General features: G+C 35.8%; 1 protein-coding gene across 3 annotated transcripts in view; it reads left to right on the top strand.

Moving 5' to 3' along the window:
• Positions 1 to 26,967, top strand: part of USP25 (ubiquitin specific peptidase 25) — a 136,781-nt gene that overhangs the window by 10,719 nt on the left and 99,095 nt on the right. For all 3 annotated transcript variants that reach the window (XM_077878833.1, XM_077878834.1, XM_077878835.1), the window contains exons 2-3: positions 12,687 to 12,764; positions 16,481 to 16,625. In XM_077878833.1, the coding sequence (XP_077734959.1) occupies positions 12,687 to 12,764; positions 16,481 to 16,625 (223 nt within the window). The remainder of the gene's footprint in view (positions 1 to 12,686; positions 12,765 to 16,480; positions 16,626 to 26,967) is intronic.

A 26,967-nucleotide genomic window follows, 5' to 3' on the forward strand; every position in this document is an offset into this window, starting at 1 on the left:
ACATTACCATCAGCAGCGCATGAGAGTTAACATTACTTTTTTGTTAACACTTGGTATTGTCAACTTTTATGTTTTAGTCATTTTAGTGAGTATGTAGTGATACCTCATTGTGCTATTAACTTGTATTTCCCTAATGACTAGTGGTTTTAAACATTTTTGTCATGTGCTTATTGGCCATTTTTGGAGGATTTTTAGATACTGCTTCTCATACACAGTTGATTCTTGAACAGTGTGGGGGGTGGGGTGCTGACTCCCCCATGCAGTCAGAAATCTGTGATTACCTTTTGACTCTCCCAGAATTTAACTACTAATAGTCTACCATGACTGGAAGCATTACTGCTTGGAAGCAAACAAGCATTTAAATACTTGTTAAAAAGACTCACTGCTGAAGAATGGAAACCCTTTTCAGGGGCGACTGTGTGGCTCAGTTGGTTGTCTCTCTCTTGGTTTTGGCTCAGGTCATGATATCAGGATCCCTGAGATCAAGCCTCCTGTCAGGCTACTCACTCAGTGTGGTCTGCTTCCCCTTTTTCTCTCTTGCCCTCCTTTGTGTGGTCTGTCTCTCTCTCACAAATAAGTCTTTAGAAAAAAATAGAAGATCCTTTTTCTTCATGCCTCAAACTAGCATTAAAATAATCTCTTTGATAATTGCACACACACGAAAAATCTCTATGATGTATATTTTGATGCAGAGGGTACAAGATATTTTAACATTGTAGTTGGTTTGGAAATTTGGAAAGAACTTGGAGGACCAATGGGGGGTGGGTTAAATTGTGGAAAGGTAAGCCTTTGGATCAGAAAGACTTTTCTTACTGTTTTTGGTCTGTGGGAGAACAAGAAAGAACCTATTTTGAACTGGAAAAGGAAACAGCTCATGCTTGCTGAGTCTGCTGTTCTGCCTGGAAGTGGGTGAGGTGGAGGTGAGTTGTACTAGGCCTGAGGGCAGGACTGGCTGCAGAGCTGAGAGCTAGGTCCTCAGTGAAGCTGGATGTGGGGGAGCAGTGTGGAGAGAGGGAGCAGGAATGAAGAACCATTAGTAAGTAGTGAGGGTTCATCCCAATGGTAACACTCGCACTTACATGAGCTTATGTGTTATAATTCATGTCAGAATACATGTAAAATCAGTATCTTGTTTCTTTGGGGTGGAGCTACAGAAACAACTTTGAATTGAGGGTGTGAGGCTTGCTATGTCTCCCACTGAGGCCTCTCAGCTGATCTGGGTTCCTCATCAAGAACACCCTTCTGACCAGCAGAACCTTTGTTCTTCCTCTCACTCCAGTGTTAGAAATTCAGGGAGCTGTGGAGAAGAGGGAGTGGGGCTGTGGGAGAGTTGAATCAGGCAGGGGGTGTGGTGGGAGGTACTGGGAACCAGCTGCTTCCATATTTTCCTTATTGATCATTTTTATATCATATACAAATAATCTGTATTTTGCTATTGAGTTGTAGGAATTTGTATATAATGAATGTATTTCATTATATGTATTTTTTTTCTCTTAATGTGTATGTAGCTTGTCTTTTATCAGTTTCTCTGAAGTCTAAGTATTTTAACATTGATGTTCATTGTCCCATTTTTTTTCTTTCATAGTGCTTTGGCCTAATTTTCTTGAACCTTAGTTTATAAAACTTTTTTCTGTGTTTTCTTCTTTATTCTTTATCATCTTAGCATTTACATTTAGGTCTGTGATCTATGTAGAGTTTACTTTTGTGTATGTTCTGAGGTGTAAGAGTCAAGGTTCATATGAAATAAATGAACCTTTGTGTTGTAGTTCATTTATACTTCTTGATACACCGGAAATGTTTTATTGCTGATAAGTTACTCATTTACCTTTTTATGTTTATGGACCACTGAGATCTTTTTTTCTGTGAAATTCACATTGGTTTCTTCATTTGGATTGGTTTTATCTTTTTTTTTTTTTAATTTGCTGGAGTTTATAATAGTCTAAATACTTCCCCCCCCCCCCCCATTTTCAGGAGGTCTTTTTACTTTCTTTATCGTGCCCTTTAATGAATAGAAGTTTACTTTAATTTAGTCTCATATGTAATTGGTTTCCTTGAACTTCCATACCCTGTTTTATAAAGATACTCTTTTATTGCCCTCTACTGTTTCTCTTGTTTTGCCTCCAGTATTTAAGTCTTATTTCACTTGCATTTGAATTTTATACATTGTTTGAGTAGGTGGCCAAATTCACTTTCCCCATCTGGAAAACCAGCAACTTTATTGAAAAGTTTGTCTTCTCACTAACACTTCATTTGATGACAAGATTTTTATTCTCTCTCTTTTTTAAAGACTATTTATTTATTTATTTGAGAGAGAGAGAGAGAATGAGAGAGCACAAGAGCACAGGCAGGGGGAGCGTCAGAGGGTCAGGGAGTCAAGGGACAGGGAGACCTAGGCTCTCTGCTGAGTAGGGAGCCCAACACGGGGTTGGGGGGAGAATATGAAGGGGAGCCTTGATCCCAGGACCCTGGGATCATGACCTGAGCCCAAGGAAGTTGCTTAACCAGCTGAGCCACCCAGGCGCCCAAGATTTTAATTCTTGATTTGGGACCTTTTTAAAGGAAAGCAGGTCTCTGGGACACTCAAAGTATTTTTGTTATAGCTTTACTGAAGCTTGCGTAAATATAACTAGGCATAAATTTAGTATGTTCTATTATATGGCTCTTATGCACTAAAACTAAAAACCAACTAAGAACTTAGATGTAAGCAAAGTTAGAAAATTAGTAAAATTTAGATTAATAAGGTCAACTTGACAGATAGTAGTGTTATATAGAAGCTAACTTAAGCATTTGCAACTTCAAGGAAATTAATATACGTGTATCAGGGTATTATTGTAATATATTGTTACTAAACTCTGGAAGCAGGCTTTATTGCTGTTGTCATCCACATTACTTTTGTGACCCTGTTAGTTGAAAGCCGTTGTTTTTAGAGTGATGTTCTCCGCCTTTTTGTTGTAAAATCTCCACAGATATGCCTCCGTGTTTGATCATAGTATAAAGTATTTTTGTCATTTTTTTTTTTGCTAAAGCTCTATAAATGTAATTGCAGTATCTTTGTAGCAGAATGTTGAACTAAACAGGTTGTGTGATTTCTTATAAAGTGGAACATATTTCCTGTGAATAAGAGGTAACAGTTATAGCTTACTTTTAAATTAGTGCCCAATAAATATTATTTATTAGAACTTGTGAGTACTTTGCCTTATGAACATATCTTAGAGCCTGGACAATTGAGAGAGAGAGATACTGCTGTGTAGTGTGATAACTGCTTTTGCAGACACTTTGAGACAGTATGATATACTGCAGTAATGATGTATTGTAATTATTGCTACCTGCCTTAGGAGTGGTTGTACTTTGTTGTGGTGAAGGTTTTAAAGCTTTCCAGGTGTGCTGCCAAAAATATTTAGTATTTGAATGCATGTTACAAACATAAAAATGTTGAGAATTACTAGATAAGAAGACAAACAGATAGGCTTAGTTATTGGACAAGATTTCTGTGAGCATGTCAGTTTTTGGTATGTGAACTTTTAGTACATGTATTTAAAATGTTCACCTTTGGGCTATGTTGTATAGTAAAATTTGGCTGCTAATCAATATAGTGTGTTTGTATTTGTTCACCGGGGGTATTTTCTAAGGTTTGTCTTTGATTTCCTGCTTTCTACTTTTACAAGGTGTCTTTGAGAGACATATATTTTCTTACTCATGTGTTAATGTTCATTACTACTAAGTTTGTATATTCAAAATCAAATATTACACCCTTACATAAACTCTAGTTTCAGGTTTTCAGTTGCCTGTTGTATATTTCTGCTTATTCAGTTATCTCATTATCAAGTCTATGCATTTAATTATTATTTCTTTGTTTTAAGCAGATTGAGAAGTAGGTAATAACCCAGAAAGCTTATAGTTTAGTGGTGGTGGGAGCCAGAAATGCCAATATGATATTTGAAGTTAAATTAAGTATTTGTAAGATGTATTGGTAGGACAAAGAAGAAGATCTAAGAATAGGAAAAGCTTTGTGAAGGAGGGAGTGGTTGAAATGAAAGGAAGACTACTAGGTAGATTGACAGTATCATTCTAGGCAGAGAAGTCCATGAGCAAGGGAAAACAAACACAGCAATTTGGTGCCTTCTGTTGTCTACCAGTAGCTTCATATGGCTAGATATGGTATAATAAAAAATGTTTAGTCTTTTTCCCTGGTTTCTGCCACAGAGCTTCTAGAATCCTTGGAATTTACTGTCTTTTGTATCCTAATGAGTTAACTCCTTGTTGGAAGACAAGGCAGCTTCAGGTGTTGTTGTAAAACCAACCTCAGAAAACCAACCACTGTGATTAGTCTGGTGGCCAGGAGAAGGGCTGGAGATTGAGTTCAGTCACCAACGGCCAATGATTCAGTCATGCCTATATAATGAAATCTTTAGTGCCTTCCATACTTTTAATAAGTGCTCAATTAAAAAAAAAAAGCGCTCAGTTAATGGTAGTTCTAGGGTAGAACTTGGCATATATGGTTAATTTTCCCCTTCCTAGTTTTTGAGACTTATTCTCTTAAAAATACAGAATTATATCACTAATATATCATTTGAATATAAATAAAATATTGAAATAAATAAATAAAAATTTCTTTTAAGAAAGTTATATAAGTAAGGGTCCAATTAAGGCACAGAGACCACAGAGTAATTTGAATAGGAAGAGTTTAATACAAGAAAGTATTGACCAGTAACATATGATTGGCTATAAGAATGTAAAGAGAACTCTTAAGAATAGTGGAAGGAGTAAATTTGAGAGAGGTCTGCTCTCAGACTGAATTTCAGTTCTTGCTGTAGATGGTGTAATTGAAGCCCAGTGGATAGGGACTTGTTTGATGAGGTACTAGGACGACTGGGACATTTCTTCAAATGTCTCTTACGGGTATGAGAAAGAAAGTCATTTAGAGCATATTTTATTAAACAGCACTATGTCTAGATGAATGGAGTTCCTAATAGTAGGGTGTATTATGTCTTTAATTAATGTGACCAAAAACTATATTTGCTTTAACAAAGGAATTGTGACACACATAGCTCTGAAGAATCATATAGTATTCTAGTTTGAGAGTTCTATGTAGAGCATATTTATTTTGTTTTATTAGTATGAGGGATTTTATTTTTGGACTGCAAGTTCATTGTGAAAACTTAAGTGTAGAAACTAGAGATACGTGAATATGTATTTTATTTAAACTTCAGATCTTGAAGTTCAAAGATATGATTTGATTAACAAAAGTTTTATTTACTTAAATGTTTTCCAGAATATAGACACCCTAATTTAAAAATATTGTCTATCCCAAAATATTGAGATAGTTGGGGTTTTAGAATGCATGTTCTCATAAAAACCATGTTTTATGGTGTTGAGTTCTTATTTGGCTTGGAAATGTATTTAACTCTGTAAGAACTTATACTATAATGCTGTGTAACAATATTTTTTTTTTGGAAGTTACATTTGGAATTTCTATTTATAATGCATTTCAGTTATCTGCAGTTAATAAGGATGGGGCTTCTATTGGCATGGATATCCTGCAGCTGTTAAATTGGTTGAAGATTTGGGGTGGCAGGTAGGGACATGAACTGAGGTGAGGAAGGATAGAAACAAACCAACTATATTGATTACTCTTAGCTACCTATCTCATTTCTTTACATTTCTTCTTCCTTTTTTTTTTTTTTTTTAATTATATGAGTGTTTAAGATTGTAGCTCTCAGATTCTATAAAATGATCAGGAAAATCTTTCTAAATTCAGAATTTCTGGGATATATAAGCCTAAATGTAAATAGTGAAGAATGAAAATGCATGCCTTCATATTTATATACCATAGAGGTATAGGATTAATTTTTTTGTAATACAGAAGTGCTATTAACCCAAAAAGATTGAGATAAGCCTTTCATCTGTGATGCTAGAAAATACAGAATTACCCCAACCCTTTATGGGGTTACTATGGAGTATTTGCAGTTGAAAATTTCAATGGTATTGTACTGTACACTCATATTCAAGTAGGGTTGACAGGACCAGAACTAGGAAATGAAACTTTCTATGGAATTCTAGATAGAATGTAAGAGAGTGTGGAAAGTTTGTTTAGTGAGTAGTCCTGATTTATTTATGTTTTTTGTTCTGTTTCCAATAATCAGTATGTTCTTTCCTGTGGATGAGTTCAAGGCTTACGATCTGACTTACTACAATTTACCTCTGCAGACTCCACTGTATTCTTTTATTTAGTCAGTAGTGCCTACCACAAGCTAGACACTGTACTAATTACCAGGAATACATTGATGAGCAAAATAGTCTGTGCTGTCTTGAGACTTGAGTCTGGTGATTAACAATAGTATATTATAATCTGTGGTAAGTGTCAGGAGACCCTCCAACCTTAACAGAAGGCAAGTAGTATATAAATTTGGGTTGGTAGATAAGGATAAAGAGAATGTTGAATAGGTGATATATTTTGAAATCAGGTTGAAATGTGGTTCTAGCACAAAAATGCTCCCATAAAATATTGGAAGAGCCTAGTGCACGCTGAAGGCCAGTGTCCTCAATCTATTGAATTATGTTTTATTTTATTTAGTTTTGGCTTCTATAGCTGGTTAGAGGCAGGTTTGGGGCTCACAAAGAAGCTTCATGAAGGACATATTTATGTATTTGGAATTATCTGTCTAGGAAGTTTGAGATTTCTTGTTATGGTGAGAGATAACATGAACTAGGGCAGTTTAGTGTTATCAGGTAGATTCAGAAGGTATTTGCAAAAATAGATGTATGTATGGTTGTGTGCCTTACAAGAAATAGTATGATTAATCCTTTCATTGATAGGTGACTGAAATACCACACAGTGCCTAGCAGTGCTTTAGTGAATGTGATCTTGAAGTTTAAGGATGCCTTGGAATTTTCTTTCAAATTAGGATTTTTTCTTAAAAAATTTAAAATTGTTTTTAGAAATCATTCTAAGAGTTGCCTTTTTTTCTCCTGAAGATGGAACTCTTTTGCACTAAACCAAATTTTATTTGTATTTGGAAATTCAGAAGCCATTGACTGACTTATGAATCATTCACCACTTAATGTAGAAAACTTTCCTGCCTTGTAGTCAGTGGTTCTCCGCTTTTTTGTACCATTTAGTATTTTACATGAAGATAGTATTGGATTTTTGCACTGAGTTTTCATTTTTCACTGAATCTTTAATCTCCAAAATCAACTGTAGAGAAAATATGGAAAGGGCACGGGCTGTGGAATTTGAAAAACCTGTTTTCATTCCTGTGTCTGTACTTATTAATCTCTTGAAGACTTTGTTAGCTATGAAATGAGAGTAGCTTTCTGGAGAATGTATGTGTGCCCGGGTGAGTGCGCACACGTATGTGTGCACATATTAAGTGAAACTATAAAGTGGAAGCACTTAAAACATTTGACATACTGCAAGAGCATAATTGCTTACCTTTTCTTTGGTCTAAGCCTGTGATTCCCCCCCCCCCCCTTTTTTTTTGCATCCTCAAGAAGTTATATTGGTGTTAAATATACTGTATATTTACTGAAACAGACTTAAAACAGACCGGGAATTAAGTAGGGTCAATTGGGGAGGGAAATAATTTTTGTAGAACTCTCTGGTTCTTAATTTATATTGGAAGTACTGATGCTGCTTTTTCCCAGAAGTGTGTATAGTCCTGTATTTTGCACATAGTGGGCACTTTAAGTCATTCAATAAAAATTGCATTGAGGAAAGAATCTGAAGGCTTGCATGCAGTCTTTGTTTGTTAGCTTATTGAAGGCTTGCATGCAGTCTTGGTTTGTGAGCTTATTGATTTCTGTGGTGTTTGCAGCTGCTGAATTTCTTTGAACATTGTGTCTTGCCTTTCTTGGTCCAGCAGTATGAACAGATTGCATCCTCCTCCTTATATTGTAGCATATAAATCCATACCAAAAAGACCTCTAGCTCAGAAAAAGAGCTCTAGAGAAGGAAGTGGGTGGGATCCATCTTAGATCCAAAGTTGCTAGTCCAGGAGGAGAGAACCATATGCAGGACATTTTTAGTTGAGGATCAGGGTGTATGCAGACCAGAAGTGTGGTGAATAGAAAGGTGCAAACCTTGAAAGAAAGACCAGGGTCTTAATTACAACAGAAATAGCAACAACAAAAACATATAATTGTAGGAAGTGAAGGTGCAGGTTTTCAAAGACAGGAAAAGCACAGCTGGAAGATGCCAATTACAAAGGAGAAAACTACAAATAAGGTGGCTTATGTGCCATAAACAGAATTTTTCTCATAGTTCACCTCTTTTGATCTCTTTCCCATTTCTTGCTAACATAGCTAAGAAAATTTTTTCAGTTTTTCTCCTTCCCACTCAGCCTCCTTCTCCACCCCAGTCATTTTCTCCTCCTTGCTTTATTTTCTGTTAAAATTCATGAGATCATTGAACTATGCTAGAGATATGCCTGGATTTTTTTTTTAATGGTATTTAACTGACTTTATTACAAAAGATAAACAAGACACCGAACTATAGCTACAAGTTACAAAATTTCAAAAACGTTGCTTCCCTTCAATAAAGTACTCAGCATTCTTACTGCACTCTGTATCAGTCAACTCTCACCATAACAGGCTACTCCAAAAGTTAGTGGTGTACCGAAATGTTATCATCATGTTCACAGATTTTTTCAGGTTGGTTGGGGGTGGCTCTTCTCCACATGTGCCTCAGTCTTCTGGGGCACGTGGGCTACTCAGGGTCGTATTCTTCTTAAGAAAGTTGCAGGAGTTCAGGAGGGAAGTTCAGCTGTGCAATTATATTTCATATCTGCATGACTGTCTTTAATATGTCGTTGGTCAAAGTGTGTCACATGGCCAAAGTGTGTCACATGGCTAAACTTATCATCAGTGCAGCAAGGAAATAAATTGTCTTTCTAGTGAGAGGAAGTGAAAAGTGGTAAAGGGTGTGGATATAGAGATGAGAGAATTGGGAGTCTAACACAGGCTCCTGCAATCTTTTCTGGGCTTTACATTTGTGTTTAATTACATTAACACATTTACATTTGTTACATTTTACTTTGTCATTAATGTGTATACTATTTTGTGTTCCATCACTTTAGCATAATATTGATTTTGGGAAGATAGTTTCAATATAGGTTATATATTTGCTATTTAAAAATATTCAGTTTGGTTGACTCAAACTGTGCCTCTAGGTCCATCTGTATAGAAATAATCTGAGATGCTTATTAAAAATGCAGATCCCTTAGCCTTCACCCTGATCCCTCTGGAATCACATTCTGTGGGGCTAGGGCCTGAGAATCTTGATTGTTATCAAACTCATCAGGTCATTCTTCTGTACGTTAAAATTTAGAACCTCTTCCGTAGTGGAAGGACATTTGTATTGTTTACATTTTTCCAGTATTATATGTAATAGCTGGCAACATTTGTATAAATGACTGATTTGGGGGAGGTGTACAGTAGTCTTTCTCTATTCCATGACCAGGTAATTTGCAGTTGAGGGAAATAATGCTCTGTGTAAAGAATGGAGTTTGGAGTGCTATTGTTGGGGAGATTACATAGAGACATATAAAATCTTCTGTTTTTTTTTTTTTTTTTTTTCACTGAAATGAGACCTTGAATTAGATGAGAAGAATTTCTGTAAAATTTTTCTACATCTTTAATTTGTGATGTTTAGTATTGAGTAACTTAGTCATGTTTCCATTACTAGTCATTAGTAATATTTTAAATAAACATAGAAAAGTTAACAGGTTTAAAGAGAATTCCTTTTTTACTTTGTTAAGTTTGGCAACTTGATTTTTTTACTTAACTGTTTTATTTGTCCTGGGATTTTATATGACCTTGTTTGTATACATTATTATTTTTATTTTATTGTTAGATAGTCTTGGTTATTTCATCTCTTTAATAAGGTTATTGGAAATGTTAGTTCATGGATGGCATGGTAGGTACTGCCTTGCTTATCTAGTATATGTTCTTTACTTTTCCTCACAGAGCCTTGATTTCATTTTCAAAGTGGCTTTTTGCCTAGCTGAAAAATACATTTCCCAACTTTCTTTGAACTATGAGTGGCCATGCAGTTTTCTTCTGCTCAATGAAGCTTTAAGTGGAAGTCACTAGATAGGGCTTCTTAAATATGTCAGAATGTTTTGGCTTATGCCCTTTGTCTTATGCCCTTCCTTTTATCGTACCTAGAGCTTGGACAGGATGCGTGAGGATGAGACATGGAATGACAGATATTTGATGAATGTCACATATAATAGTGTTTAGTGGGAAGACAGAAGGAGCTTAGATCCTTTTTGACATGTGGGAGGCCTTATCAGATCTGGATTGCCCACCTCCAGTCTAATTATATTAGAAAAAAACAGACACTGCAGTATGTTGAAGTTACTATTTGGATGGGATTCTGGTACATGTAGTTGAATATAATTTCTAACTTCTACATGTGGTTTCTATAAAGATATTTAGGTGTAAGTTACCTCAAACCTGATTTTCAAATTGTTTCTTAATTATTCTTCATTTTATTTTGTAATTTGTTTGGGACCCATCAACTCTGAAGGTGTATACGTTACATATATTTAAATTACCAAGAATATTTTGAAATGCACATCTAACAATTCTAACAAATTTGTACATAATATATTTTAAAACCTTATTTTGAAGTAATCTTAATTTTTTTTAAAGATTTTATTTGTGTATTCATGTGAGACACAGAGGGAGAGAGGTGGAGACATAGGCAGAGGGAGAAGCAGGCTCCCTGCAGGGAGTCCCAAGTGGGACTGGATCCCAGGACTCTGGGATCTTGCCCTGAGCCAAAGGCAGACTCTCAACTGCTGAGCCAGCCAGGCGTCCCTTGAAGTAATTTTAAATTTAAAGTTGCAAGATTAGTACAAAGTACTTCTACTTTTTTTTTTTTTTTTTTTAATGATTTGAGAGTAAATTCCAGACATCAATGCCCCTTTAAAACTTAAATACTTCAGGGTGTGTTTCCTAAGAAAAAGCTATTTTCTTTTTTTTTTCTTTTTTTTTTTTAAAGCTATTTTCTTACGTAACTATAGTGCAGGTATCAAATTCAGGAATTTAATATTAATAAAATACTAAGCAGTTCATATTCTTATTTCTCCAGTGTCCCAGTAATGTCCTGTATAGCATTTAGAGTTAGATGCAGTTTGGTTTCCCACATGCTTGACTCTCATGCCCCCTTTAACCTGGAAACTCACTCTTTGTCTTTTATGATACAGAAATTTTAAAGATAGTATAGTAATTATTTTGTAAAATGTCCCTTAGTTTGGATTTGTCTGATGCTTCCACAAGTTTACATTCAGGTTATGCATTATGGTCAGGAATACTGGAGGTGATACTGTCTTCTTGGTGTATCATACAACATTGGGAGGCATATACTGTCATTTTATCCCATTCTGGGTAATATTAAATTTGATTACTTGATTAAGGTGGTATGTGTCATGTGTCTTCATTATAAAGTTATACTCTTTCTCCCTTTATAATTTGTAGGAAGAGAGTTTGAAACTATGTAACTATCCTGCTTTTCATCACACTTTTATCCTGTGGTTTTATCATCCATTGATGATTCTTGACTGGATTATAACTAAGATGAATGTAAAACATTTTCGAGAAAGATTTCATCAGATTCTTTTATTCTAGTGATGACTTCTTTTTCATTGAGATTTCTCTATTTCATAGTGCTAACAGTTTGGGGGAACTTGTTTTAAGAAATATGGAGATGGGGACGCCTGGGTAACTCAGTGGTTTAGTGCCTGCGTTCCGCCCAAAGCCTGATCCTGGGGACCCAGGATCGAGTCCCACATCGGGCTCCCTTCATGGAGCCTGCTTCTCCCTCTGCCTGTGTCTCTGCCTCTCTCTCTCTCTCTCTCTCTCTCTCTCTCTGTCTCTCATGAGTAAATAAGTAAAATCTTAAAAAAAAAATATGGAGATGTAGGAAGGAACATGGTTCTTAATTAGGGATCTTCAGGGAAGTGTTTGGTAGTGGAATCCCATCCCTCTTTTTCTTTTTCTCTCTAAGAGAGTATAATAGATCACAAAGACCAACAGATCTGTAGCAAACACGGGCAAGTGATTAATTTTGCTTAGGAGCTTTTATGACACTAGAGAGTGAGATGATCATCTTCTTAGAATCCCCATGATATAATATACATACCTGGAGCAAGGCCTGTCCTTTGGCATGTCTTTTCAAACATCCTAGGTGAATGGATGCTGGCTGACCCTAGGGGTAGGGAGAGATGCTAGAGCTGCCAGGATTTCATTCAGTGACCTCAGCCCCTAATGAAGAGAGCCCAATAGATAAAACTGTTTTCCTTAATTCTTCTTAGGCTTAACCATTGTACATAATCACTCCTTTTTCTTGTTGGGAAGAATAAATTAGGCAGTGAAGAATGGGCCAGAAACTGTTAATTAGGTAAGAATTCTTGGGAAATAATGCAGAAGTTCCTTTTGGAAACAGAATGGAGTATGGCCTCCTTACAGCATGGTTGATAATAATAATTTTATAAATAAATAATAAAAAATAATGAAATTTGTTGAGTCTTTGTCAAGTTCTGTATTTTTTCTTCTCTGTACTAGTTTGTGTTTTCTGTTTTTTTTTTTTTTTTTTTTTTTTTTTAACCCAGAGGCCACTTATTTTCTTATTCTTGTATATTCTCAGATTTTAAAGGGTAATGATTTCGGTTTTTCTCCTCTAGCACCAGCAGACGTTTTTGAATCAGCTGAGAGAAATCACTGGGATTAATGATGCCCAGATACTACAGCAAGCCTTGAAGGTATGACCTCTGTTTCATGGCATACAATTTATGTTACACCCTAATCTATACTGCCTACCATATTTGAAAGGTTTTTATTTACATATTGTGGTATAGTAGTAGAAATAGGAAAGAACTTTTATAATGTAAAACCCTTACTTAGGATGTAATGTTGAGCATATTAGTTTTTAGCAGCCTAATGTTCCAAGTACCTTGGAGTGACAGATAATCTTCCTCCATATGGGACACTTTTTTTTTTTTTTTTTAATTTTTTTTAAATTTATTTATGATAGTCATACAGAGAGAGAGGGAGAGAGAGGCAGAGACATAGGCAGAGGGAGAAGCAGGCTCCATGCACCGGGAGCCCGACGTGGGATTCGATCCCAGGTCTCCAGGATCGCACCCTGGGCCAAAGGCAGGCGCCAAACCGCTGTGCCACCCAGGGATCCCCATATGGGACACTTTTTATGGAAAATGGAAGGATATGAATCCAAATGTGATGGTTGATGGTACTCAAGAGCTATGATATTAGAGTTTAAATGAGGGTATAGGGTGGGTTGGGATGGAGAAATATGGGTAGGGAGAGGAGAGAGAAAATTAATAGAGGATAAGAAACTGTATTTTTTTCTTCTTCCAAGAAGAATTAAAACCTAGCTAAAATTTAACTCATTGTACCTTAGGAACATTCAAAAGTGATCCAGCCCTGCATCAGGCTCATTGCTCAGTGAGGGAGTCTTGAGATTCTCTCTGTACCTCTCCCCCGCCCCCACCCCAAATAAATAAATCCTAGGAAAAAAAAAAAGAACTAGAACTGCATTTTAAAGTTATTTCTATTTTGCTACTAAAGGCAAACAGCAATAGAGTATTTTTGCTGTTGTAAGGCATACATAGAACTTCAGTCATTTGAAACTTGCTCCGTGAGATAAGTTTAATTGTAATTTTTGATTCCAGTCCAAAAGTTCTTCATTTGTTTCTAGAAATAATCTTTGAGGTGATTGTAATCATGATAATAATAACTAGCAGTTATTTAGGACCTATAGGTGATATACAAAGTATTTTATGTGGCTGATATTCTCCTAGTAACTATTGAGGTAGGTGTTACCTTTCATAGATAACACCTTTTAAAAGATAAGGAAACACTTTAAAGTGACTTGAGTAAGATCACACAGCTGGTATGTGGAGGAGCTGAATAGAAACCAAGCAACCTAATCCTGGAGAGCCAGTTTCTGCTTTTACTACAAGCTTTGCTTCAGCTTTTTTTTTTCCTGTTAGGAAAATGATGAAATAGTAATGTTTAGAGTATTAATGCAGGGTTTATGAAGCAACTGTGAGTATTTGGAGAGGAAACAAAAATGTCATACCTCTGCAGCCCGAGTGGCTCAGCAGTTTAGCGCTGCCTTCAGTCCAGGGCGTGATCCTGGAGACCCGGGAATGAATCTCATGTCGGGCTCCCTGCCTGGAGCCTGCTTCTCCCTCTGCCTGTCTCTCTCTCTCTCTCTCTCTCTTTCTCTGTGTATGTGTGTGTGTGTGTGTCTCATGAGTAAATAAATAAAATCTTTAAAAAAAAAAGCCGTATCTCAGTTTTTATGATTATGACATTTAGATGATTGCCAGTCCTTTCTTTATTCTGGTAAATATGACTCAGTCACTCCAAGGTGTTTTCAGAAAGTGCCTTTACCATTCTATATATCTGAGTGTGGGGCTATCCCCATTACCTTGTCAAGTTTGGGGAATTTACTTTTCCTGTTTTAACCTGGGAAACATGTAAAATATGTTTAGTTAAATGAACATAAAGGATTAATCAAATTACCTATTATCTACATTTTCTTTGAGGTAAGTTGTGTGCTACTTTTGTTTTTGATTTTTTAAACTTTGGTTTCAGTTACCAGTAGTTGTTCGTGGTGATGGTGGGGGCAATGTACTTAAACTTTAACCATTTCCCATTATACATTTGTAAGATGCTTAGTAATGAGTTGACTTTCTCAGTAATGCACTGCCAAGGAATCTACTTTTGGGAATGTCACTGATTTCAGTACTTTTATTTGAAGAATAAATTTTTAGCCTTCCAAAGTAAGTGATCTTTATGTTGTGTAAATCCCTGTTGCATTCAGTTTATTGTTATTATATACGGTAGTATATAAAAAGCACTTTAGCACATTTCTTGGCACATACTAAGTGGTCAATAAATGTAGCCATTGTTATTGCAAATTATTTCACAACTATTTTACTTTTCAAGCTGTAGATTATATTATATGCGTATTTTTGGTGAGTCATTTAAGAGTATTATAATGACTGTGATATAAAGTTTTAAAGCAGTGGTACTTTTCCAACTGCACTCTTACTTTTTTTTTCTCTCTTCCCTGGCTAACTAGAACTGGAGTTGGGGTGGGTTGGGAACCTCATTCTTCCATTCCAGTTGCTCAGGTTTCACATCTTGTAATCATCCTGATCTTTCTTTTTCTGTCACCTCCCACATTTAATGTGATAGCAAATAATGTTGGACTCTCTGCTTTAGCCCTTTCTCTCCTATAATCTATTCTCAACACACAGCCAGAGTGATCCTTTTAAAATGTAAGTCATACCATGTCATTTCTGTCCAAAACCCTCCACTGACTTCCTATTACCATCTCTGTGTATGCTAAAGTTCATGAGGCCTGCATAGTCTTAGGTGTTCTGGCCTTCTGTTACAGAGATCGCTTCATTATTAGTATCTGGGTTTCCTAATGTTGTTTCAATTAGTTGTCCCAGAGCTAGTGTTATATTTATTATTAACTCTACAGAGAATATAGATAGAACTGGTCATGTCTCTTAGCATTATTGTGCTATTAAAAATATTTTTGGTTTTCTAGCATCTGCTTTCTTCTAAATTAACTTCAGAATAATTTTGCCCAGAAATGCTTTTGATGAGAACTCCATAAAATGTATATACTTGGGATCCCTGGGTGGCGCAGCGGTTTGGCACCTGCCTTTGGCCCAGGGTGCGATCCTGGAGACCCGGGATCGAATCCCCCGTTGGGCTCCTGGTGCATGGAGCCTGCTTCTGTCTCTGCCTCTCTCTCTCTCTCTCTCTCTTTCTCTCTGTGTGACTATCATAAATAAATAAAAAAAATTTAAAAAAATGTATATACTTAATTTGGGTATGATTGTCACCCAATCATCTTAGGTATGATTGTCATCCTATGATAGGATTGAGTATTTCTGTCCAATTCTGTGTGTCTCTCTGTACTGTCAAGCTTCAGAATGTTTTGCTGTTTTCCACCTACAAGTCTGACATTTGCTTAAGTTTGCTACTAGATATGCATTTAGCATCCATATTAAAGGGAATATCTTCTATAGCTCTTCTTTGCAGAGGTACTGTTTCAAATACTCATTTTCATCCTTTTGTATACCAAGTTCCAGAAAACATTTTTTTAGTTTATTTGTTTAGAAGCATAAATTCTGTGATTGACTTTTGTTTTTTTTTTTTTGATTGACTTTTGTTAAAGAGAAATGAAAATAATTGGATATGAAGAAATTATAGAATTCTTAGATCAGTAGTCTAAATAGAAAAAGGAATTTTAGTTGATAGAATGTACTTTGTTTATGATCAGTTTATAAAATTAGGATCACATAGAATGATTTCAAATCTGAAAGTGAATTTTGCTATTCAGTATTAGTTGTTATGGAGAAAATTAAATCATGTGAGAATATATGGAGTTATTCTAAAATGTTTGATGTTCTGTTCTTGATATTTGAAGGATAGTAATGGAAACTTGGAATTAGCAGTGGCTTTCCTTACTGCAAAGAATGCCAAGACCCCTCAGCAGGAGGAGACAACTTACTACCAAACAGCACTCCCTGGCAACGATAGATACATCAGTGTGGGAAGCCAAGCAGACACAAGTAAGTTTATTTCTCTTTCTCAGTGCTTTAATAAGAATGTAATGAAAAACTTCCTTGGGAATATATTAATTTTGTTTAAGCAGAAGCAAAGGACAAAGACTACTTGACTTTAACCTTGATTCTTTTTAGTGTAGTTGCAAAGAGTATACATTTTTATTAGCTGCATCAGTGTTTTCTCCAGTTCAGGTATAAAAGATTGTATTTAAGTTATATATCCTTTCATAGAGCGTTTTACTTAATACTCAATTGTACTCAAATACAGAACAGCTATAGGTGTTATTCATGAAAGAAACAAACATTTCCAGGATTTTACAAGGGCACAAACATTTCTTTTGGCTTTTAAGTGTTGTTAGAGGCCTTAGTACTATTTTTGAAGGGGAGCTATTATTTCTTTTTTTTTTTTTTTAATGTTTTATTTTTTTTTTTAATTTTTATTTATTTATGATAGTTAGAGAGAGAGAGGGAGGCAGAGACACAGGCAGAGGGAGAAGCAGGCTCCATGCACCGGGAGCCCGATGTGGGATTCGATCCCGGGTCTCCACGATTGCGCCCTAGGCCAAAGGCAGGCGCCAAACCGCTGCGCCACCCAGGGATCCCATTATTTCTAATTATTGATAGGTTTTCCACTTAACAGAATTTTCCTTCCCTCAATCCTTGCCCCTCCCCAAAATGAAGATTTTAGAAAAACGTTTATTACCATGTAACAAAGTAAGCATACATACATACGCACACAGACATACACATATATACATACATATGGAAAGTTTTATGTGGGATATGACTTTTTCTTTATAGTGTGAATAGTTCATGCTTATATATAGTACTGAGTTTTTCAAAATATGTTTAGTTTCCTCTATATCTCATTATGGTGTAATAACTACACCATGTAAAATGTATTAATTTTATAAAATAAAAGATATTTATGCATTCTGTATTTGAGAAGTTTGATTACTAACTTGTATTTGAAGAGAATTTCTGATTTTTTCTTTAAAAGATTTTATTTTTAAGTGGTCTCTACACCCAGCATGGGATTCAAACTCACAACCCTCAGATCAGGAGTTACCTGCTCTACTGACTGAACCAGCCCCTCTGATATTGTTTACAGACTTTCTCAAATTTAAGAAACAACTAGGAAGAACAAATTCATATGGTTGTTTTAAGTATTGTCAGTAAAGATTATTTTAATGCTTTTTAAAATATTTTAATTTTGTATTTTCAGGGTAATCTTAATATTTTTGTTCACAAATGATCTTATGTCAGCCAAAGCTGAAATACTCTTAAGCTCACATAGGTAATAAGTGATGGAAGAAGTTTTATTTATGTGAGACAGACCCAGTTGTTTATGTCTAAGTTCAAGACAAACTGTGGTTTGGACCCTATCTACATCTTTAACTTCATTTTCTGTTGTTTTCCTCTTCTCACTTTATACTGTGATAATTCAGAGTGGTTTGGAGTTCTTATCCACTCAGTGTTATTTAATTTCTTTGGTCTTTACACTTGTTGTTCCTTCTGTCTACAATCTCCTGTAGCCTCTACACCCTAGCCTAATTACCTTCGGTGTTGTAAGATTTAGTTCAGGAGCTTCTGACTTTAGAATATTTCTCCTGGCTTCTAGATTGAAGCAAGTGCTTCTCTAGCACTCAGAGTATACTTGGGTCTTAATGAGTACTGTGCAATTTTGAAATTATTTGCTTGTGCCTTTCTTTCTTACCAAACAGGAAGCATAACAGGGCAAAAGACCATTGATCTTCCTACCCTCATGCTAGAATAGTTTGCATCGTTTCTCAGAAAGTTTCATTGAATTATTTTTGATAATATGTCTAAAAAAAGCTGTTTCAGAACCAATGAAAAGGAATGGGCTTGAAAAGCTTGTTGCAAGAAGTTAGAAAAAAGAGAAGTAGCATAAATAGAGGAGGAATTTGTATGTGAGAATAATACCTATCTTTCAAGGTCCTGAGACTTGGGGGAAAATAAAATTAGGTAGAGAAAGGAGAAAACGTTTTTGACTGAAGGCAATTGGTTAAGGTGAAGGAAACAGGAAATTGACTAACATGGTTCACTGTTCTAGTGGAAAGGATGACAAGATTTTAGACTGAAAGCTGTGAATTCTTAATATAGATGGTGGATTTTGTGACATGAGGTAGTATATATAAGTAGGTAAGGGAATTAGGACTGTAAGACACTTTCCTAAATACTTTCTTATTTGCTCTGTGAGAGTCAGCAAGTATTGTTTAAGCCAGATGTTAATACCTGTTCAAGACTTTTGACAAGGAATAGTGAAAATGGTCTGGACAAGAGAGATTTGAATAGATGCTCTTAGGGAGAAGGCAACCTCATTTCAGAAGATGTGTGTCACATATGAATAAGATTAAAAATTGTGTGTGTGTGTGTGTGTGTGTAGCTCTTCAAAAATATTCATTAAGTAGTTTTAAAATAAGATTTATTTATTTAAGAGAGAGAGAAATATCTTGTGCTCATGCAAATGCAGGGGAGAGGGAGAGAGAGAGGGAGAGACAGTCCCAAGAGGTCTCCACATTGAGTGTAGAACCCAGTATGCGGCTTGATCTCATGAGATAGCAAAATTATAACCTGAGCTAAAATAAAAGCAAGAGTCAGTCTGGTCAACCAACTGGTGCCACTCATTAAAATATAATTTTCTATTTCACTTGAAAGTAATGGTAGAGAAATGGAGTTTCTGGTTCATTACAACTGATTATCATTTTGAGCAAATTGTGTGCTGTTGTGGTTTCTTTATCAGTAAAATGTGTTATCCTTCTCACCAAGGTGCTGATTTATACTTAATAATTCAGTAAGTTGGGACAGCCTGGGTGGCTCAGCGGTTTAGCGCCACCTTCAGCCCAGGGCCTGATCCCAGAGGCCTGGGATCGAGTCCCATGTCGGGCTCCCTGGATGGAGCCTGCTTCTCCCTCTGCCTGTCTCTCATGAATAAATAAATAAAAAATCTTTTTAAAAAAATTCAGTAAGTTGGATGATGGGTCCATAAAGTTGTTTTCAGGTTATTGAGAAAAACCCTAAAAATATAGTGTGGTGATTATATTATAATAGTATCAACCTGGGAAAAAGTATCTGATGAGATAACAATTAAATCTTTTCCATTTAATAAATTTGTATCATATTTCATAAAGTTCTAAGCAGTACAGTTGCCTTTAGGAAATAGATTCAGCATTTAAATTTGGCAGTGTCACAGTAGTGTTAAATGGCTTAAAAGTGAAAAAGTAAGGAGATGTCATACATTCAACAGATTCTTTAAATTACTGTGCTATTAGTCCTAAGAAGAAATGAAATCTTTTGTGTTTTAATTCTTGGAAGGAGTGGTAAAACGTGAGGAGGAACGCCAGGAAATAATCACAAATATATATTCAAACACAGGTCTCTATTGAGAAAACTTACTATAAGAGCTGCAGGAATATGGTGTATTGGAGTAATCAGGGTGTCAAGAAGTTCTCAAGGGATTGTTTTATATAGAAAGATCCTTTCTGAGCATTTTCTTAATTTCATATGAAATATGTTGTTATTTGAAAGTTGACCATAGTTTAACTTAATTTTTTCAAATATGGCATGTTTTTTAACTTTTAAGAAATTTTTTATTCCTTCTTTTCAAGTATTAAATCTCTGACGGCCAGGGATAGATAAAACATAAAGCATTGCTAACTTTACATGTGCCATTATCTATTGGTTGTGGTGCTGATAGAACATCTGTATTTTGAAATAAAGTCTGTAATGCTAAGTACATAAGATCACTTGTTGACATAAGCTCTTTTACAAGGAATAAAATCCATCTTTTTTTTTTAATGACTATAAGGGGATAGCTTTTAATGGCCTATAGAAGTCACATTTGGGGATTGTGGAGAAATTTTCTGTTATGCATAACTGGGTATGTCAGAAGATAAGATTTTATCACTTTATTTGAAGATTAACACATATTTATGAACCTTCATTTAATGTTGAAGAAGTAATTACATTTTCAATAGTTAGTAGGACTATATCCTTTTTACCTGTCATTTTGAGAGAAAAAGGAAACATTCCAAGGAAAGCTTATACTCTGCATAATAAGGAATTAAGTAGTAATGTACTTGGTATCTTTTCATGCATTTTAATTTTCCATACTCTACTGAACTCTGAGAAAAAGCCCTAATCATTTGAAGTAGTATTAGTGAAACTTTTAGGCATCTTTTTTCACTACTTGGATCTCTTATCCAGATTGGATATTGTAGATTCTTAAATGAATGCTTCCCACCTCCATCTTAAATTGGAAATAAAATTGTGTTGGAGTTTTGCAATAAAAAATATTAATGCAGAGGGGACTAGGAAACAGTGCAAGATATTGAGATATCATAGGTATATACTTAATAGATTCTGCTAAGTTTTTGTGTCATGACAGACTCTGTCATAGACATGTCCATGTAAGGCTTTTTGCCCAATTTGAAATCAAATAGTAATACTCTTTTCTTCATGACCATTAAGTTCTTGTTAAAACAGGAAAAAAACTGTATATGCCCACCAGAACAAGATGTGCTACAATTGAGCAATCAAAGTATGGATCAAAAGATGAGAGGGATTTGGGTAGGTAATTTCAACACAGACAGTAATGCCACATATTGCCTTAAGTTTCAGAGAAATTGGTATAAGGCATTGGAATTACTGTTAAGTGGTCAACCCCTTATAAACTTAGAATTGGTATATTTTTCCTCCAAAAGAAACTGAGTTATTAGGTAAGGATTGCATAGAAAGTGAGGTTCTGTCTTAGAACCCTGGTCTTGGTTACATTGCTTAGCCAGCCTAAAAGTGATGTAAAGCCCAAGTAATATATAGACCCAAGTCTAGGGCGTTTACCTCTGCTGAGGGTAAATTGCTTATGTTAAGCAGTTTAGGATTTTATTAATTGAATGCTAATATTTTTTCCATTCTTCAAATATGTTAAACAAGTAACTATGGATAGAAAAAAAATAATACAAAGACAGTTAAATCTCTTTTTTCCATAGAGATTTCTTTTTCTCTTTTTCTTTACCTTTTCCTTTTTTAAAGATTTATTTATTTGACAGAAAGAGAAAGCACGCAACCTGAGAGAGAGACGGAGAGGGAGAAGCAAACTTCCTGCTGAGCAGGGAGCCCAGTATGGGGCTGGACCCCAAGATTATGACCTGAGCTGAAGGCAGATGCTTAACTGACCGAGCCACCTAGATGGCACTCCATCAAGATTTCTAATTGCATAAAGCTATTTTGATGATTCACCAAAAATCAAGGTTAAGCATAAAGATGAAATGCTATAATGGTGTGAAAGTTGATCACAACCAGTTGAATGCAACTAGGCTAGGCTTCTACTCTATTCTAAGCATGTACTTAGAATTCTGTTAGACATGTACTCCAAAATGACTTGTGTAACTTTATGAATTTTCTTAAATTTTATGGCAGAATAATAGCCATAGGCTATAACTTTTGTTGACTAATATTGAATGTTAACTTCAATTTTTTTTTCGTAATCCAAGTTGGAAAACCTTAAAGTCTCTGACAGACTCAGCAATAGTTCCTTTACTATTCACTTTTTTTTTTTTTTTACCAGTGCTGCCGCCATTATACTTTCAGCAGCTATTATTAAAAATAGAACAAGACCATTTAGAGCTGAGCTGTTCGATATAGTTGCCAATAATCACATGTGGCAACTTAAATTTAAATATAAATTAATACTAAAATTTAGTTTCCTCTCTTGCCACTAGCCATATTTTCCATGTTCAGTAGAAGTCACATGTGCCTGGTGGCTACTGTATTGGACAGTGCAGATTAATAGAGTATTTCCATCATCACAGAAGGCTCTTTTGTACCTTGATGTTTGAGAGAATCTGAGTTCAGCAGTGAGAAGATTGGAAAAGTAGGAACATCTTATGAGCTGACAGGAAGCAGAGAGAGGAGAATGGAAGCGTGGGGTGGGAAACACAATTTGCATTGAGTGTGTCTTCTTGCTTTTAAGTACTGTTCTTCTAATGTGATACTTCATGCTATTTGTCCTTTCACTTACTAGAAAAAATTCTGGGTGGATAAAGCATATGTTCTCTAGTCTTCTAATTAGTGCCACTGGGAAGATGGCTCACTTATTTTTGTCTCTGTTCTGTAGTCTATATTTAGTCTTATTTGTTTAACAAATATTTATTGATTGCCTCATCTGTATCAGGTAGTTTTTTAGGCCACAGAGTCTCAGTTTACATAAGGGAAAGACAGACAGTAAACAATAAATAAATAATGTCAGGTAGTAGTGAGTTCATGAGAAACAGTAGAGAAGGGTAAAGGGACAAAGGGTGACAGGGATGTGGTTGGATGTCAGGCAGGGAATGTGCTGAGACAAAGAATTGGTCAGGGAATCTCTCTAGGATGAGTTCACATTTATCCAGATATCTGAATGAAGTTAGGGAGTAGACTTCGTGATGTCCGAGGCAGGTGTATCCCAGACTAGGCAGGAGCATATTTGGCTCAGGAAATGAATGGTGTGGATATCGTCATGGTGAAACAGAGTGCGTGAGGGTGAGAATGGTAGTTTTCTTATTTCTGATCTGCTGACCATCCCTTTGTTCATTTTTGCCTGTCTCTCTCTCTCTCTTTTTTTCATTCTCAGCTCCATCACTTACCAACCACATCAACCTGTCCAGTTGCCTGTCTCTCTTAAGGGCATCCCCATCCTTCTGGTAGCCCAGTGATTTTTTTTTTTTTTTTTAAACAAGCTCTTCCTAATCTCCCAAAATAATTTAGTTTGCAGTTGTGTCAGTTTTTGTGTATTCCCTTCAGTTGCTCTTGTCTGGTATATATTATTACAACTCCTCAAACTCTTATTCAACACTTTAACTCTTAACTCTCCTAACAGTTCTTTCTACTCATACCATTCCCCCGCCTAGAAATCTTTGCTGGTGATATATATAAACTTGATTAATTGGTAGGGGGAGGGGAACGTTTTCCCTTAGGCTTAACCTTATTTGGTTAAGGAAAACAATGGAAGAATTTTTTCAAAATCTTTACATATATTGCAGTTTCAACTATATTATGGGCTAAATTGGCTTTATGGGCTAATTTGGAAGCCTCATGTCACTTAATATGCTGTTTTCATGGGAAAATGAATTATGAGTTATAAATAATGCATTGATTTGAAGTCTAATTCATTGTTAAGCTGATGACTGCCTATATTTTGGAGTAAGCAGAGAAATGTTTCAGAGTCGGTATTTAAGTTTTAATACTGAAATAATATTTCTTTGGAGAGTGAAAGATTTATTAGGTGAGTGTTATGTTTTGGTATTTATATTTCCAACTTTATAGAAAATAATCTTTTAATTTGGGCAGACTTGAAAATGCTGGAGGTTTTTGTAACATGCGATTTTTTCTAGTGTTACTCAGCTAACAGTGACAATTGTGTCCTTGAATTGTGTTCATACTTGTACTAGAGGGAGGGTTGGCTGAAACAAAGTTTGGTGTTTCATTGAGATCCTCCCTTGACACAGATATAAAAATATTCATAAGACCTTGGTATTTGGATGGAATTTTTTTTTAAGATATTTTATTTATTTGAGAGAGAGAGAGTGTGTGTGTGAGTGAGAGAGCACTAGCAGGGGGAGAGGCAGAGGAAGAGGGAGAAGCAACTCCCCCCTGAGCAGGGAGCCTGATACAGGGCTCAATCTCAGGACCCTGGGATCATGACCTGAGCTGAAGGCAAATGCTCAACCTACTGAGCCACCCAGGTGCCCCCTGGATGAAAGTTTTACAAAGGCTAAATTTTTACAGTTGAAATTAGAAATTGTTTCAGTTAGAAATTATTTATAGCCAAGCATATTCTCTGTTCCTTTTTTGAGTATAAGCATATAAGAAACTCATAGAGGGCTAGTTTTCATTGTGAAACAAATAGTTCATTACATGTTTCATGTTTTAGGAGAAATTGTGCTAACTCCAAACAAAGGAAAAACTCATGTTTAACCATTCTGTTGAAATGTGTGTGAGTAGGTTATAGTGGTCTTTGAGGATTGCCTTATTGTTTAAAATATCCTATGGAAAGAGGAGGCTTTATGAAGTAATGGGAACATCATGGAGAAAGTTATTGTAATTATAATGAAACTACAAGTAATAAATAAACTTTCTCCATTGCTTAAAGGAAAAAGCTCCAACTTTTCAGTTAAGGACCAATAGTCTCTGATTCACCTATCTTTCTAGCATTAAAGACTACTATTGCTTATTTCTTCCTGTGCTTACACTCAATATTTCTGACACCAGAAATGTGAATTTTTTTCCACACCTCACTGATACTCTAGTACTAGTGGGGTGTCCTGTAATTCAGTTCAATTCTTACACTCTCTACCTGATGTTAACTTTAGATTCTATAAGTTAAGGGCTTGCAGTCCCACAAGACACCCACACTTTAGATGCCAGTCATATGTAGTGAGTCCGCAGGTTCATTCCATAAGTCTGTCTGACTTGGCAACAAATTGGGGGTTCTCAAAACCCCCTCTTTGAGTTTGAGAATTTGCAATAATGGCTCGCAGAACTCAGGGAAACACTTAACATGTCCTGGTTTATTTTTTTAAAAAGAATATGATAAAAGGATACAGGTGAACGGTCAGATGAAGAGGTACATAGGGAAAGGTCTGGAAGGGTCCCAGGCACTGGAACTTCTGTCTCATGGAGTTGGGGTTTGCCACCATACCAGCATGTGAATATGTTCATCAACTTGGAAGCCCTCTGAATGCTGTACTTTAGAGATTTTTATGGAGGGTTGGGCAGGTAGGCATGATTAGATTATTAACCTAATCTCTAGCCCTTCTCTCCTCCCAAAGAAAAAATTCCTCTCAAAGTTCCAAGCTTCTCACCATGGCTTGGTTTTTCTGGTTTTTCTGGTGCAGCATTCATCCTGCATCTATACCAGGAGTCCACCAGAACTCATCGTAGTAAAGCAAAAGATGCTCCTGTCACCCAGGAAATTCCAAATAATTTAGGAACTCTGTATCAGGAAATGGGTCAGAGACCAAATATTAGAAACTAAAGTTATTCCTGGCATCTCTATCACTTGTGTTGCTCTTGGAATGGATTTACCTATGCATGATTTTATTACACCATGGAAAAGATTTCATTCTAAATATTAGAAGAATGTCTACATTATAAAACAAATCAAAATTGTTGGTATCACTTGATTTACCCAAAAAAGCTTTTAATGTTGAGAAAATGTGTGCGTAGTGGTAGGAACAAGCTTTCCAAAGTTATCATTTTTGCTTGAAAAGTCTGCATTCCTCATTGGCAACACATACTCTCATTTGTTCTCCTATATAGGTGGCAGGCTCACTTTGTTTATTCTCGAGAAAATATCTGCCAGATCCTGAAGTTTGAGTAATCATAGTTTGTAGTTTTTTTTTTTTTTTCAAGTAAAAATAGTGTTCCGTGAAAAAAAGATAAGCCAGTTCAATTGGCTTGCAGCTCAAGCACTGAATTAGTGTTTTCTCTTGAGCAAAAGCTTACTTTGGATGCAGCAGAAGTACTATGCATACTTCCTGTTTTGTCACATAGAATGAAAAGAATATGTAAGTCAGTGATTGAGATTTAATAAAATAAAATTTTCCCTTTTTATCAAGGATCTAAGAGAAACTGGCCTTTTTTTTTTTTTTTTTTTTTTTGGAATAGTGAGTATCAATAGTTGTAATACAGTACATTACTCAAAGAACTTGGTGGTACTGCCTCGATTTTTGCAAAAATGCAGTACTTTTATGCACTAAAAGGCTCCATTGACTACTCTTGGAGATCTGCTAGTAGAAAGGAAAGATTCATAGTTTTAAGATTTAAGTTTAAAGCTGTCAACCATTCTTTATTCCTTTTTGTGTGCATTTTATTTTATTTTTTTTAATTTTTATTTATTTATGATAGTCACACAGGGAGAGAGAGAGAGGCAGAGACACAGGCAGAGAGAGAAGCAGGCTCCATGCACCGGGAGCCCGACGTGGGATTTGATCCCAGGTCTCCGGATCGCGCCCTGGGCCAAAGGCAGGCGCCAAACCGCTGCGCCACCCAGGGATCCCGCCATTCTTTATTCTTATGATGATATACTTCATTTCTCACAGCTTCAGTTATTTACAAAATAAGGTTAAAAACCTTGCCTTGTTTTTTGCATTCTTGTTGCTTGAGTTACAATTAAATCATGAAAGGTCTAATTATAAGTTGTTGCTATTTCTAAGTGAGTTTCTGCTTTAGCCAGTTTCCTTTACTTGTCAGACATGAAACAGTAAACACTCCAGATAGTTTCAAAGAAGAAATTTAATCCAGGGAATTAGGTTCAAAAAAAAAAATCTGGATGGAGTGGAGGAGGTTC

This window comes from Canis aureus, chromosome 30 (assembly GCF_053574225.1).
Source record: "Canis aureus isolate CA01 chromosome 30, VMU_Caureus_v.1.0, whole genome shotgun sequence".
NCBI classification, from domain to species: domain Eukaryota; kingdom Metazoa; phylum Chordata; class Mammalia; order Carnivora; family Canidae; genus Canis; species Canis aureus.